Below are 12,871 nucleotides of genomic sequence, written 5' to 3' on the forward strand. Positions count from 1 at the left end.
AAATAATAAAATTCGGGCGCACCATTAACATTACAAAGCTCTTGTGAGGGAAAACAGTGCTGAAAAACTTCCAGCGTAAGTGAAAGAGCGCCTCGGCACTAAAATTTTTGCTGGCAGGAATTACTCACGATTTGTCAGATTTATGGTGTACAGTTAAACATGGGTTACCTTTATGGATGGTGTCACCGAATGTTTCCTTGAAGAGCGCATAATTTGAATATATTTGCTAGCACACTAGCTCAAGTTGGCTGCTATGTGGATCTCCGCACTTATTTGCAGAGCTCTAAAGAGTTAATAAATCGCCGCCTAAGAATGTGTTCCGTTTTTCTTTTGTCAGCCAGCTCTGTGACGTATTCTTACAGAGCTGCATAGGCGTTATTCAGAATAAGCTTTTCAGACTCAATCGCCTGAATAAATTTGTGAGCGAGGACAGTTTTTTATCATTGAGTGTCCTGGATGAAGCAATTGCCGTTAACAATGTAGCAAGTCAGCACAAATTCTGCACGGCGTATAGCGCGTTTACTTCGTTTAAATGGACGACAGAGGGTCGGGGTTGCCATGTTGTTCAACTGAAACGAGCGGCAAAGTACGAGCGCATCAACTTCAGTTGTGCCCACCTATAACGAACGCTCACCTAGTATGAATGCGATCGATGTGAAAGTCATGAGATTCGTTATGGATATAGCACTCTGCCTAGGGTATAACGCACGTATCTGGACGCGGTACTTGGTTCGTAACGAGGACGCATGTGCTACCAGCGCGCGTGTGAGAAGTATATGCTGCGAAGCTGCGGACTTTAACACGAATGTGCCGTCTTTGTCATAGCTAACCGGGAAATGGTGGTTGCTGTCTATATCAAACGATTCTGGACAAAAACTATTTTTGCACGGCAGATTTTGTGAACGCAATATTTCCATATATTATAAGATTTACAATAAAAATCAATATATCCGCAGATATTTCGTCGAGAGGATTGCATGTTTTTGCCATACTCATAAGCGTTCTCCATTGAGAAGCGTATAGGATTTGACAAGTTGGTGAAACATGCTAAAGGGAACGATTGTGCAGCATCTAGTAACGAGGATAGCAGGAGAGCGTACACAAGCACAAGCGCGAATTTTCAACCTTATTGTTTGGCTGCCACTACGTGGAATTTACACAAAGAAACACGCCCCACAAAGTAAAGAAAACCAAAGCAGTGATGCACGTGGACGCGATGTGCGAAGCAACAAATCAAGATAACGTGCACGGAAAGCAACATAATGACTACACAGCAGCACGGTGAACATCCCTGTCGCAGATGACAAACTATACAAACATTAGGTAAAAGACGGCAATAAAACAGGCTAAAATCTAAGCGAATCACGAATATATCACCGAAAGAACCTGACGGAAGGCCACGTCGCAAAAGAAAAAAAGGGAATGGCGAAGAAGGACTAAAAGCGCCAAAATAACATAAGAATGAAGCCTAAAACGCCAACAGAACACAGCTAAAAAGATCTAAAAACTCACTTGAATAACATAACGCATAAAACGGAACTACAAAGCAGCAATTACACAGCTAAAATTTGATGACAGGTGAATGAACGCAAACTTTGCACAAAAGCACAAAAGCATGCTCAAATGAGTTCCGGGCCTCGTCGCGGTAAGAAAAGAGGAATAACAAAACCAAAACCACCTCTTAGTTAGGTTTGCCATCCAGAGAGCACTTACATTCGGTGTGGAAAGTTCATTTCTTTTTTTGTTAGACAGATTGATGCCGCGCTAACGCACGTCTTCTCTGCTCGCCCTATTTCGTGCGCTTCTACAATTTCACGGGTAAGCTGATCTTCGAGCTTATAAATAACAGGGCATTTTTTCAGTAGCGCACTGCAGTTGCATAACCTGCCGAGTTCGGCTACATGGTCTTCAGTTTGTTATTGACGTAATTTTTTGCGATGTTTTTTCAGACGCTCTTTTATGTACCTCCTATGTGGCCTATTTAGCAGGCACCACATGTTAGAGGCATCTTGTAAACGACTTCTTCTGAAGACGCTACGAATTTGTTCTCGTGGTTAACTGTGCATTTCCGCTTCGCTCTCTTGACTTGGTGGAATTTCTGGCAAAGGGCAGGAAGCATGTTGATCATGCCGGAGCCAAAATGCTTCGCCCAAACCGAGCCCCGGTGGACCAAAATCAAGTCACTCTGAACCGGAGCGATACATGAGCCAGATACCTTGTTTTTGCAAGTAGATCGATTTGTCGTAACAGAAGTGGAGGTGAGATAGAATTTCAATTCTAAAAAGGCAGACCTCTTCACACCAGCGGCGTTTTGAAAACATACTGCGCCGTGGTGGTCTATGCACTCTTCTACGCACGGCAGGAATTCATGGTGCGGTAAAGAATAATATCTCTTTAACGTCAACCGAAAAGACCCAAAGCTTTCTTCAACCCTGCGTTTGTAAAAAATCAATGACTGACAACGAAAAGGGTCTTCAATCGCTAGTATTCCCAGCTTCCTTTGTAAGTACAGCGCAGTTTGAACCTGTAGCCACATTTAACCAATGGGATGACGCCGCCAAACTCAGGAACGTTTTCTTCAGCTTGGAGGAAGGTGCTCGTACGTGGTACGAAAACCGTAACCGGCTTTCGCCTTCCCGCAATTAAGAGATATCTAAGTGCCTCCAAGGAATTTTAGCCTATGCTAGTGATGTCATTTTCTGTTCAGATAAAAAGTGTCCTTGAAGCCTACCGATTAGCTGAGCAGTTATGTGAAGACTGTGGTGCGGCTCTAAATTTGCATAAATTTAAAGCTTTCTCGTTAGGCTGCTGGCAAGGAAACCAGATATTTTTGACAGCATAAGCTGGAACTCGATTCCCTACATTGTCATGGAGTTTCACTACATCAGATCCGAAATAAAGATATTACAGAGAGTCACATATTGCATCGTTCAGGCGCTAAATGCAGGCTTGGGTGAGCCGGGAGCTCTGGATTTATTTTCCGGCATAAATTAGCACATTCTTCTTTGTTGCAATGCACGTGTGTGTATTCCAAGTGATGCATTTTGCGAGGAAGACGGTACAAGCGCTGCCTGTGTGGCGCTCTCAACGGAAGCCCATGTGTCGAGACAATTTCTTTCTACCTCTAGAACCTGGCCTTGTTCACTTGTTTATTCCTATAGTGTCTCTTTCTGGGAGCTACAAGCCATACCTTTCCACTAACTGAGCTTGAAAGACAACTGATTTCTTGCCTGCGTTATCTGTTTTCTCTTACTGGTCATGGCCGCCCAGGAGCTTTGTGGGCTTCCCTTACGGAGGTTGCTGATACATTTTATTTGCTCACTGTTCGCTTTTATTTGCAAGTTTTGTTTTACATATCAAGAAAACAGATGGCAAAGGTACCCTCTGCCCGCGCATTGTTAGCTTTACGTTTGGTTTTGCAGTCTCACGATGGATCGCCATGCTGAACGGCTTCGTTCAACTAAGCCTCTTTGTGGTGAAAACGAAAAAAGGTTGTGGTAGTGAAACTTTTATTGGCTCCAAAAGAGTACGTACAGAGAGGTATGATTGGGCCGACTCTTAAGAGGCCGACCCTCAGAGATAATAGGTCGAGTTCCTAGTACGGGACCCCGGTGGCGTCGGCTGCTGTCAGCGCGTTCTCAACCAGGGCCTTTTGGGCCTGTAGGTTTAGAGCAGCCGAGCAGGTTCACCTCCCAGTCCTCTTTGTTGGAGTTGGGGTAAGGGGGATAGCACGGCTGGAGGGGTAGGTCCACATCATATGGCAGATGTCCGAAAACTTATCCGCGCAGTGCGGACAGCTGCCCGAGAAAGAAAGTTCGAAGTGTTTGAGAGCTGCCGGACACAGCAAAGTAGTAGCGCCCAGGCTAATCAGAAGCAGCTCCTTCGGCTTTCAGAGACCTTTACACAGGCGGGCATAAAGGCCCTGTACAGATGTATAGAGTAACACAATGTCTTTGTGGGAGTAAGCCTGAGTGGATTCGAGTTCCTTTTCGTCGGGGTCGGAGGGAAATGCCCGGTGAGAGAGCGCGTGGACGGCGGCGTCTGCTGCCTCATTTTTCTGAAGGCCCATGTAAGCAGGAGCCCAAACAATATTCCGGTGAGCGGGTCCCTGGTGTACGCGCTGTTTCAGAGAAGGCGATAGGCTGGGTATGGTACCGAGCCCTGCTCGAAATCCCGACACGCCGCTCGTGAGTCAGAAATAATTCTTTTGGAAGTGGGATGAGATGCAGCCAATGCAATGGTGACCTCCTCCGCGTGTGTTATGTCACGGGCTCTGAAAGTAAGACCATTCACTGTTTTGGGCTAGTAGACAACTTCTGGCAACGCGCGCACGTGAAATGATTAACGAAGGAGGAGGAAGAATACAGAATGGCTCGAGTGTGGTCGATTGCTGCGTTTGCTCTCTTCTTGAGCCCTAGTTAAAACTTATTTTGGCCACGAGGTTGTTAGTTCAAACCAGGACTTGGACGTAGAGTCCTCACCGTCCGTCATGAGCTCTCTGGGTCTTCAGCCGCCGCTGCCCTTCTTGCCGAATCCTGGTCATCCTGCCATCCACGGGCCCAATGCCGTTCTGCAATTACATGCCGGCGTCTGATGCCTCCACACTGCCCGCGGATTAATGAAAGGCCATCCTGCTGAAGTGCTTCGGACTAGAAGGTCAGCGCATTTTCTGCAAATTATGGATTTCGTCTACTCGAGCGCCTACGCCTACTCCATCACACTCCGATGACGAGGCGCCTCGCCGTGCCGAATTCGACGAGGCGGTGGTCAATCCTGGTGGAACACTGCAAGTCTTCCGTGAATGTGATCGCCGCGCGTCATCGTTATTGCCGTCGAGTGCAAGCTACAGGAGGGACAGCTGATGAGTACATAGCTGTTGTTCGTAGATTTGGAGACTGCAGGATTGGGAGCCTAGCGGACGCCGTGATCAGGGACCAGTTGGTGCAGAAGACCACTAGTCAGTGTTTGCGTGATCAGCTTCTCATGAAAGGCTCTTCCTTGACTCAGTGGCGGGCCGTGCACCTTGCTCAAAAGTACAAGCAAGCTTCCAGTGAACCCAAGGAGATATCTGAAGAGGTTGCTCCAGTACAGCGCATTGGATGCGAGCGCGCATCGAAACAAGCACCTCAGACCTATTGCCGCATATGCCATGGCCACGTATCGAATCCTTTATCTACACTTCCATAGCGCATGTGCCACCCCGGCGGTTCTACTGCCCACCTGGCGAACAACCCCGCATTCCGGGCCCGATAATGGAAGTGCCGCCGGTGCGACAGTGGGCCATTCGGAGTCTCTCTGCAAGCCGTTTGATCGTCAAGTTGATGCCGGACTACCCCAGCAGTGCGGCTATTGTACATGTTGATGGTCAGAAAAATGGAATTTTTGCCTCCGCCCTGATTAAGGCAAGTCCATGCGCTTCCTGATTTACGCCGGCTCATTAGTGCCTGTTCTTGCTGAAGACCTTTATCCCTTTTATTTCGCGGATCCCTGCCCGCTTAAACGAACCGCAGTTAAACTACTGGACTACCCTAAGTCTAGAAATATCATCCAAGGGTGCTTTCTTTCAGCAGCGAAATTCCACGATCGTACCGCCTGTATCCTACCCGACAGTCGTGCTTGGTCTGGATGTCATTGCGGCTGTACAAACGACGATCAAATATGCATTGCTGAATGTCTTTCCGTGACTCCTCATACACCCTTCTGAGCTACTTCTGAGCTACTTTCGAACTTCGAGCATCTCTTCTCCAAGAAACGTGCACAAGCTTGGAATACAGGACTCCAGTCCTCCTTTCACTTGCAGGCTCCGACGGTTGCCGTTTGCCATTCGCGAGCAATTTTGAGCGGAACTACAGCCGCTAGAAGCTCAAGATATTATTGAACGGGTCAATGCTTCTAAGTGAATTTCTCAGACAGTCGTTTCTCGGAAAAGGGACGGCCCCCATCCACATGTGCGTGGATCTGCTTGAGCTGAAGACAATTGTAGTTGATAGTTTCCCTTTGCCGCAAACAGAAGTGTTCCTGCATAGCTTGGTCGGGTCGCGCTGTTTTTCGAAGTTGTAGCACGCCTCGGCTTACCACCAGGTACCGCTCAGCTCTGAAGGTCGATGACTGACAATTTTCTTTGCCCATGATGGCTTCTTTCGCTTCAAGCGAGTTAGCTTCGGCCTTGCTTCGTCACCTTCAGCTTTTCAGGAGATGATGCATTTATTACTCGAAAGATGCAAGGGGGTCATTTTGTGCATCGACGACATCATAGTTCATGACACCACTCGACAGGTGGCTCCTTGAACTCGCCGGTTTCTACTCCAAGTTTATTCCGCATTACTCCGATGTCGTTCAGTCTATGGGCGCCCTGCTTCGTGGAAGCGACCCAGCCTTCGCTTGGACCGTTCTGCTGACTCAAGCTTCAAGTTACTGAAATTCATGCTGACGCCATGCGATGTCCTGCATTTTTTTACTCTGCCCTTCATGCTGTCGTAACGACTGACGCTTCTGGATATGGGCCTAGAGCGGTGCTTCAGCAAGATGACGGTCATTCCCTACCAACTGTTGTCTTTGCCTCCCGTACCTTGTCACCGCAAGAAAGAAAGTGCTCTGTTGGCGAACGTTAGGCCCTTTAGCTTGAGTTTCGGCGTGAGAACGCTGGCATTAGTAATTTTGGGGCCGGCCTCTTGTTCTGCGAACTGGTCACAATGGACTTGTCATTCAGCTATTGGCGAAAGGATCGGGACATAGCACGTTCTGAAATTCACATTGCTCGGCCCGCCTGTCGTCTTATAGGAACTATGCTGTAGAGTACCGTAAAAAGCAGCGTAAATTCAGTTGCGGATGGTTTGTCTCGCCTTCCGTTACCGACCACATCATGCAGTGGGCCAAATGAGTCAAGTGATGACGATTTTGTCTGCCTGCCATCCCCCGCTTCGACTTTACAAGAGCTGCAAGAGGCAATTAAACATCAGTGACGCAGCTGTTGTGCAAGCCACGCAATTTACATCTCCGATATGTCCTTACAAGAGATCCCTGCCGCGAAATTTCAGGTCACGCTATCTCCTACGCACGGAGTTGTTCATCCTGTAGCATGTACTGCACCGAGGTGACAGAATCGTCGTTCCTGAAAGTTTGCGACAACGCCTCATGGACGTCGCGCATTAGTCAACCCTCGGAATCAGCCGCACGAAGAAAAACTACGAGAGCTTTACTGGCGGACGCGATGGGACGAGCACGTTGAGGAATTACTGTGTGTCGTTTGCCAGTCACGTGATAAGTCGGCTCGTCCAGTTGCCGCTCCTGTGCAACCTGTCTCCTTCATAGACAAGCCTAGGAATAAGGTTACCATTGCAGTCGTGGCATCTTTCGACCAAGATCCTAATGACTGTCGCTTCGTGATCACACATGAAATATTATAGCAAGTGGCCGGAAATTTGTTTCACGAATACTATCACAACAGAAACAGTTGAATATCTTCTGGGGCTCATTCCTCCCGAGGGTTACCTTCAGGAAATTGTGTCCCATCACAGACCACAATTCTCATCTGCTGACATGCAAACTTTTGTCAAGCAGCGGGGGATATGCCATTGCTACTCTTCGGTTTATCATCCCCAAGCCAATGGAGTTGTCGAATGGTTTAACATGGTTTTCAAGGCATAGTTCATCTGGCTCAGTACGAGCGACGTGACCTACGTACCGCTGTTCTTGGCTGCCTCGGTGCCTACCAATGTACGTCACATGCAACAACAGGAATCGCACCAGCCGTCTTGCTTCATGGGCGGTTGTCCTGCACAATACTTAACGCCGTGGGCCCACCGGATCAGTGCGCTCCGATGATCCCATAAAAGCGCTCCATAAAAGCACTTAGCTCTTGCGACACACGCTTGAGCTGAAGCAAACTAAGTATAAACTTTATGCGGACCAGAAGAGTGGAGACAAGCACCGCGACATTCAGATCGGCGAGTACGTGTGAATTCGCAAGCCGACTGCACGAGGCAAGCTGTCTGCTCGGTTCTCGGAGCCTCGAAGAGTTGCGGTGAGACGTGGACCTGCCTCATACCTGCTGGATGCTGGAGGACGAGTGTTGCACTCGTCCAAACTTCCAGCTGTTCGTCAAGAATTCGTTCAGCCGCAACTTCCGTCCTCAGCTCTGGCTACGCTTTGCGCTCAACATTTTGCTGTTCATCGACTGCTCCGGAGTGCCGGCCAGTCCGCATTCCGAAAACACGGATGAGAGTTTATTATGAGGCATTCCTTGAACCCAGCCTAACCCCAATACCGCTGATGGCAGCCAGGACTCTTCGCGCCCGGCTTTGCCCGCTCGAGAACCGACAGCCGCTCCTCAACCCTCGTGCACGTCAACAGCAGCAACTCCTACTAGCCTTCCAACGCTCCGCAGAGCCACACGTCAAAAGAAGCTGTTCGCAAAACTAGGATACGGGTTAGGAAAATTCTTACTTTCCAGCAATCTTTTTTCTAATTGTGGCAGAAATTTAAGCAAAAAGACGAGTTTTGTCAGCGCGATGCACTCGCGCACGCAAACTTAGTAGCGAAGGATGATGAACACAGAGCGGCTTGAGTGAGGTCGATTGCTGCGTCTGCTGTCTTCTTGCATCCTAGTTCCGATACAACACTGTTCAGAGACCAGTGCGTCTTGGTGAGGGGAGTGTACGATGCCAGGATCATCCTCTTAAGTTGGTGCCAGTTCTTGCAGCATTTCTGCCCCTAATTTTTGACGTGCGGTGTATGAAGACATAAAAATGTGCGCCAGCATCGCTGAATTCTGCTCCTGTATACAAGGCATTTTTGCAGGCCAAAAAGGTTGATTTCTCAAATTGAAAGGAAAACTGCGGCGATATATAATAACGGCCAAATGCAGCGGCCAACGAAGCTGATCTTTTTGCCTCGCAGCGGGTTTGAATCTCGCTCGCTACCAATGTTTTATTTAAAACCCCGATAGAGTGGGACTGCACTGAGGAAGAGGGGTTTTCGTTCCAACGAAGCCTGTATGATAAAAATATGAAAATCATGAATATATCTTCCTTGTGGGTTTGTTTCTTCCTCAACTGATCGATACACACCCAGCAATTCTGGACAAAAGCATTTTTGAGCGGGAAACCCTTGATTGGCGCAAATTGTTTATACATTGTAAGATATCGCTATAACAATCAATATATCTGCAGATCACCTGACGGCAGTCTGGCATTTTTTTCTTGACATTTTTGCTACCATCAAAAGCGTTCCCCATTAGTTTTCTATGGCAGCCTTTGAGTATCTTAAAATTTATCAATTTTCAGAGTTTTTGTTCGAGAATGTTGGACATGTGTGCGGCAGCACAGCGATCCGGACCCGAGTGGGCTTCCGTCGCAAAAGACCAAAGCGCCACCTCTACGCCGCTTCTACACATCTCGAAACCACAGTCCGTGTGCACGGGAGTCATTGCTCTCCACATTCACCGCTTTGGGAGGCACTGAACCCATCAACTGGTAATCAGCAGTTGAAGGGCATAGCCACCGCTGTGTGCGGAGCGGTGCCAAATTGAACACGCCGTTTTGCGGTGCCTAATATGGCTGGCGCCTCGTTACCACAGTCCTTCTCTTCCACTATCTTAGACTTTGAGTGTCCGCAATATGGCTTAAGGGCTTTGAAGTTCGGCTGCGGAGACCATGGTCACTGCGTACAGTCTCTGCCGCATTTCGATATCGGCGGATCGCAACAATGCTTTTGTACCGTGCACTGTCAGCACAAACCAAAGGACACCGGCTCTCTCAGTTATTTTCGAGTCCGCCATAATCAGCACAAGCCAAAGGACAGCGGCTCTCTCAGTTATTTTCGAGTCCGCCATAATGGCGTCTCCCGTATGCATATGCAGCATCAGGACGTTAAACCCCAGCATGTCATAACATTGGCTTTCGATATTTTTTTTCAGTCTCAAGGGGAATAATCGGGTTTATTATAAAAATGGAGGAAAATAAAAATGACCGCTCTCATTCAGATATGAAATATAATCGAATTCGCATTCCTAAAAATGTTATTCCGAATTGCGGGATCTTTTCGAGTTAATTTTGTGCTTCAAATTAATAACAATGCTCCAGGGAACAATATCTTCACAAACTTATAATTGCACATTGAAACGGGGAACTTGTGGAGAAATTACTTTCTAGTATATTTTTATGTTTTTGAAATATATTCTCGTTGGCCCGGCCATTCGCATCAAGGTATTTCTCTGCCTATATCAGTCTAACCGCTTTTGCACGCTCGCCGTAAAAGGATTCCTCGCAACATTGTTGTCGCCATTTGTTATGTAGAGCCTCAGCACGGTGGCCTTTCTATGGAATGGCGCTTCTGCATGCACCGATTCCATTGATTTATTCCGCCAAGATGCGAAAAAACCTCATCGGCAGGCATTGGGAGGCATCAGTGTTCATGACGGGCGTTTGCAATAGCTTGCCAGCCGCCCCCGCACATATCGCCCTGCCATTTTTCATGAACCACCCCCAGAAATTTGAGCTTGTGGCTCAGATCTCCGGAAAGCGCGTTTTTCTTGCAGAAATTAATTTTCACCTCACTTTTGTAAAACGCGTTGACGTTTAAAAAGTCGAGGAAAGCAAGCTTCTGCTTGAAAGTGAACAACGGTCAACAAAACTCTGCGCTTTTCAACAATCATATGTTGTCATCACTCTCTTTGTGTGGTCGCAGCTACCTAAAGACGCTAGCTCGCGAACAAACTCTTCGCTACTGTTTGTCTTGCTTCAGGGACAGTCCGTTGTTTATTCATCGTTCTCTTGCAACGCGAAATGTTTGTTTCGCGGTTCTTAAAGCTTGTCACGGCCTTATACATGCTCTCTGGTACATAGGAAGTGCGCGTAAATCGCATTATTGTTCCATATAAACTGGCTGCGGCTCATGCTAATACTGCCCCACTTGGGGTGCTTCACAGGTGCTCGTTCAAGCGCGGGACGATGCGAAGAGGTTTACCGGCATCTGCGGTGGAACCCTGATCACTCACAAGCACGTTCTCACCGCTGGACACTGTTTGTTCCTGTGAGAGTCAGCACTGCCTGTCGGTTTGTAAGCGTAGTGAAGTATATTCACTTTTAATGCTTGTAAAGCCTAGTTGCAATGGAGCTCACGCACAGATTTCGTTCAGCTCTTTGCTCTTGAAGCAAGTATGCTGGTGACCTACAATTTTTTTTCTACAACCCTTACCTTAAGCCGTACAGATGACGATACACGCCCGGCGTTGCGCCGTGCTTCATGTACAGTCGGGGACAAAAGTCTGAGGACCACGTGTTCATCAAACGAAGCCGATAGCTGTGGTATTAGCCGGCGGGTGAAGACTAACTTGTGGAGGTGAATGTCAAAATTTTGTTCTTTCATCTCCACAAGTGTGGCCTCCAGCCGCCGGCTAATATTAGAGCTATAGGCTTCAATTGAGGAACATGTGATCCACAGACTTTTCTCCGCGACTTAACGCCAGATGGCGACCACTGTAGGGATGTAAAATTTCCAGAAATTTTGAATGCCGGAAAAGAACACGAAAAAAACTTTTTTTTCCCGGAAATATTCAAAACATTTGAAAAATACCAGAAACAGGCATAGAACAGTACGCACAACTGTATTTTCAACACCGACGTGTTTCTTTATCGTGCTTTCTTGTCGCTTTCTTGTCGCAACACTTTTTTTGATTTTGTTATACGTCTTGTTTGCGCCGTTGATTGTTTTAGCTCATTTAGTATTGCTGATCTAGCAACAGTGTTTGCAAATGGCGCCCCCAGTAAACATTAACGCGCGCTGATGCGCGCTGTGGGAGCGGTCCGGCGACAGCGAAGAGAGTTTTGTTTCGCGAGGTGCCCTGACTTCTCCAGGACTGTAGTGTCGGCATGCGCCATCGGTCTTGAATTCCTTGCCGTCGCAGCTATGGTGAGACCTCGTTCGAACATTTGGGCTAACTTTGACGTATTTAACAGCGGTAAGGGACCAGCGGTGTGTAGGTTCTGCGGCGCCAAGTACGAGTTTCCAAATGCAATGCGCTTGAGGAGCCACATTGCAAAGTGCCGGAAATACCCACCGGATATTAAATCCTCTGCACGATCGGTACAAGACAAAGCTTCGGAAACTTCACCTGGTTGCAGTCCCTCCAGAAGCCCATCAGTTGAAGTTGTGAAGTCGGAGAGCCAGTCATCAAAAAATGACAGCATGACGGACAAGAAAGAGACTGGCGGACTAGCCACTCAGAATGCTTCCATAGCAACTTCCCTTGACAGAGTGACACCGGAGTTTAAAAGAAAGCTTGATGATGCCTTGGCACGAGCGATATACTAAAGTTGAGCACCTTTGTCGCTCACAGAAAACAAATACTGGCGGGAAGTTTTCAAGCATCTAAGGCCCGCATTTGTGCATCTGTCAGGGCATTCGCTTGGCGGACGGCTTTTGGAAGCTGAGTACGTCCGGCTGATGACACGAGTAGAAGAAAAAATCACTTCTCCACTCAGCATCTCGTTTCTTACTGACCGCTAGACCAACGTGCGCAGGGAGAGCGTCATTAACTTTGTTGTCAAGTTCCGCAGTGCCGTGGAAAGAGATGATCATAGGCACACAGGAGGGTACATAGCAGGTGAGGTTTCAAGGGTAATAGAAAAGCTTGACCAGCAGAAAGTTTTTGCCTTGCTTACAGACAACGCTAGTAAAATGAAGGCTGCATGAGCAATGGCACAGCAGCAGTATCCCACAGTCACTACGTTGGGTTGCTGCGCCCTTGCACTGAACTTGCCTTTGTCAGACATGGTTAAGATGATGACTCTTTAAGAAGTTAAGAAGGCGATATGTGTGATAAAGTATGTGAAGCACTCTCATGTGGTTTCTGCTCATTTCCTGAAGAAAC

The 12,871-nt window shown here is 47.7% G+C and overlaps 1 protein-coding gene across 1 annotated transcript in view; it reads left to right on the forward strand.

Annotated features, from left to right (window-relative positions):
• LOC144094891 (serine protease 33-like) overlaps positions 1-12,871 on the forward strand; it is a 59,718-nt gene that overhangs the window by 14,024 nt on the left and 32,823 nt on the right. Inside the window, exon 4 of the mRNA XM_077628759.1 lies at positions 10,928-11,031. Coding sequence (XP_077484885.1) covers positions 10,928-11,031 — 104 coding nt within the window. The remainder of the gene's footprint in view (positions 1-10,927; positions 11,032-12,871) is intronic.

Source organism: Amblyomma americanum, chromosome 6, assembly GCF_052857255.1.
Source record: "Amblyomma americanum isolate KBUSLIRL-KWMA chromosome 6, ASM5285725v1, whole genome shotgun sequence".
Taxonomy (NCBI): Eukaryota; Metazoa; Arthropoda; class Arachnida; order Ixodida; family Ixodidae; genus Amblyomma; species Amblyomma americanum.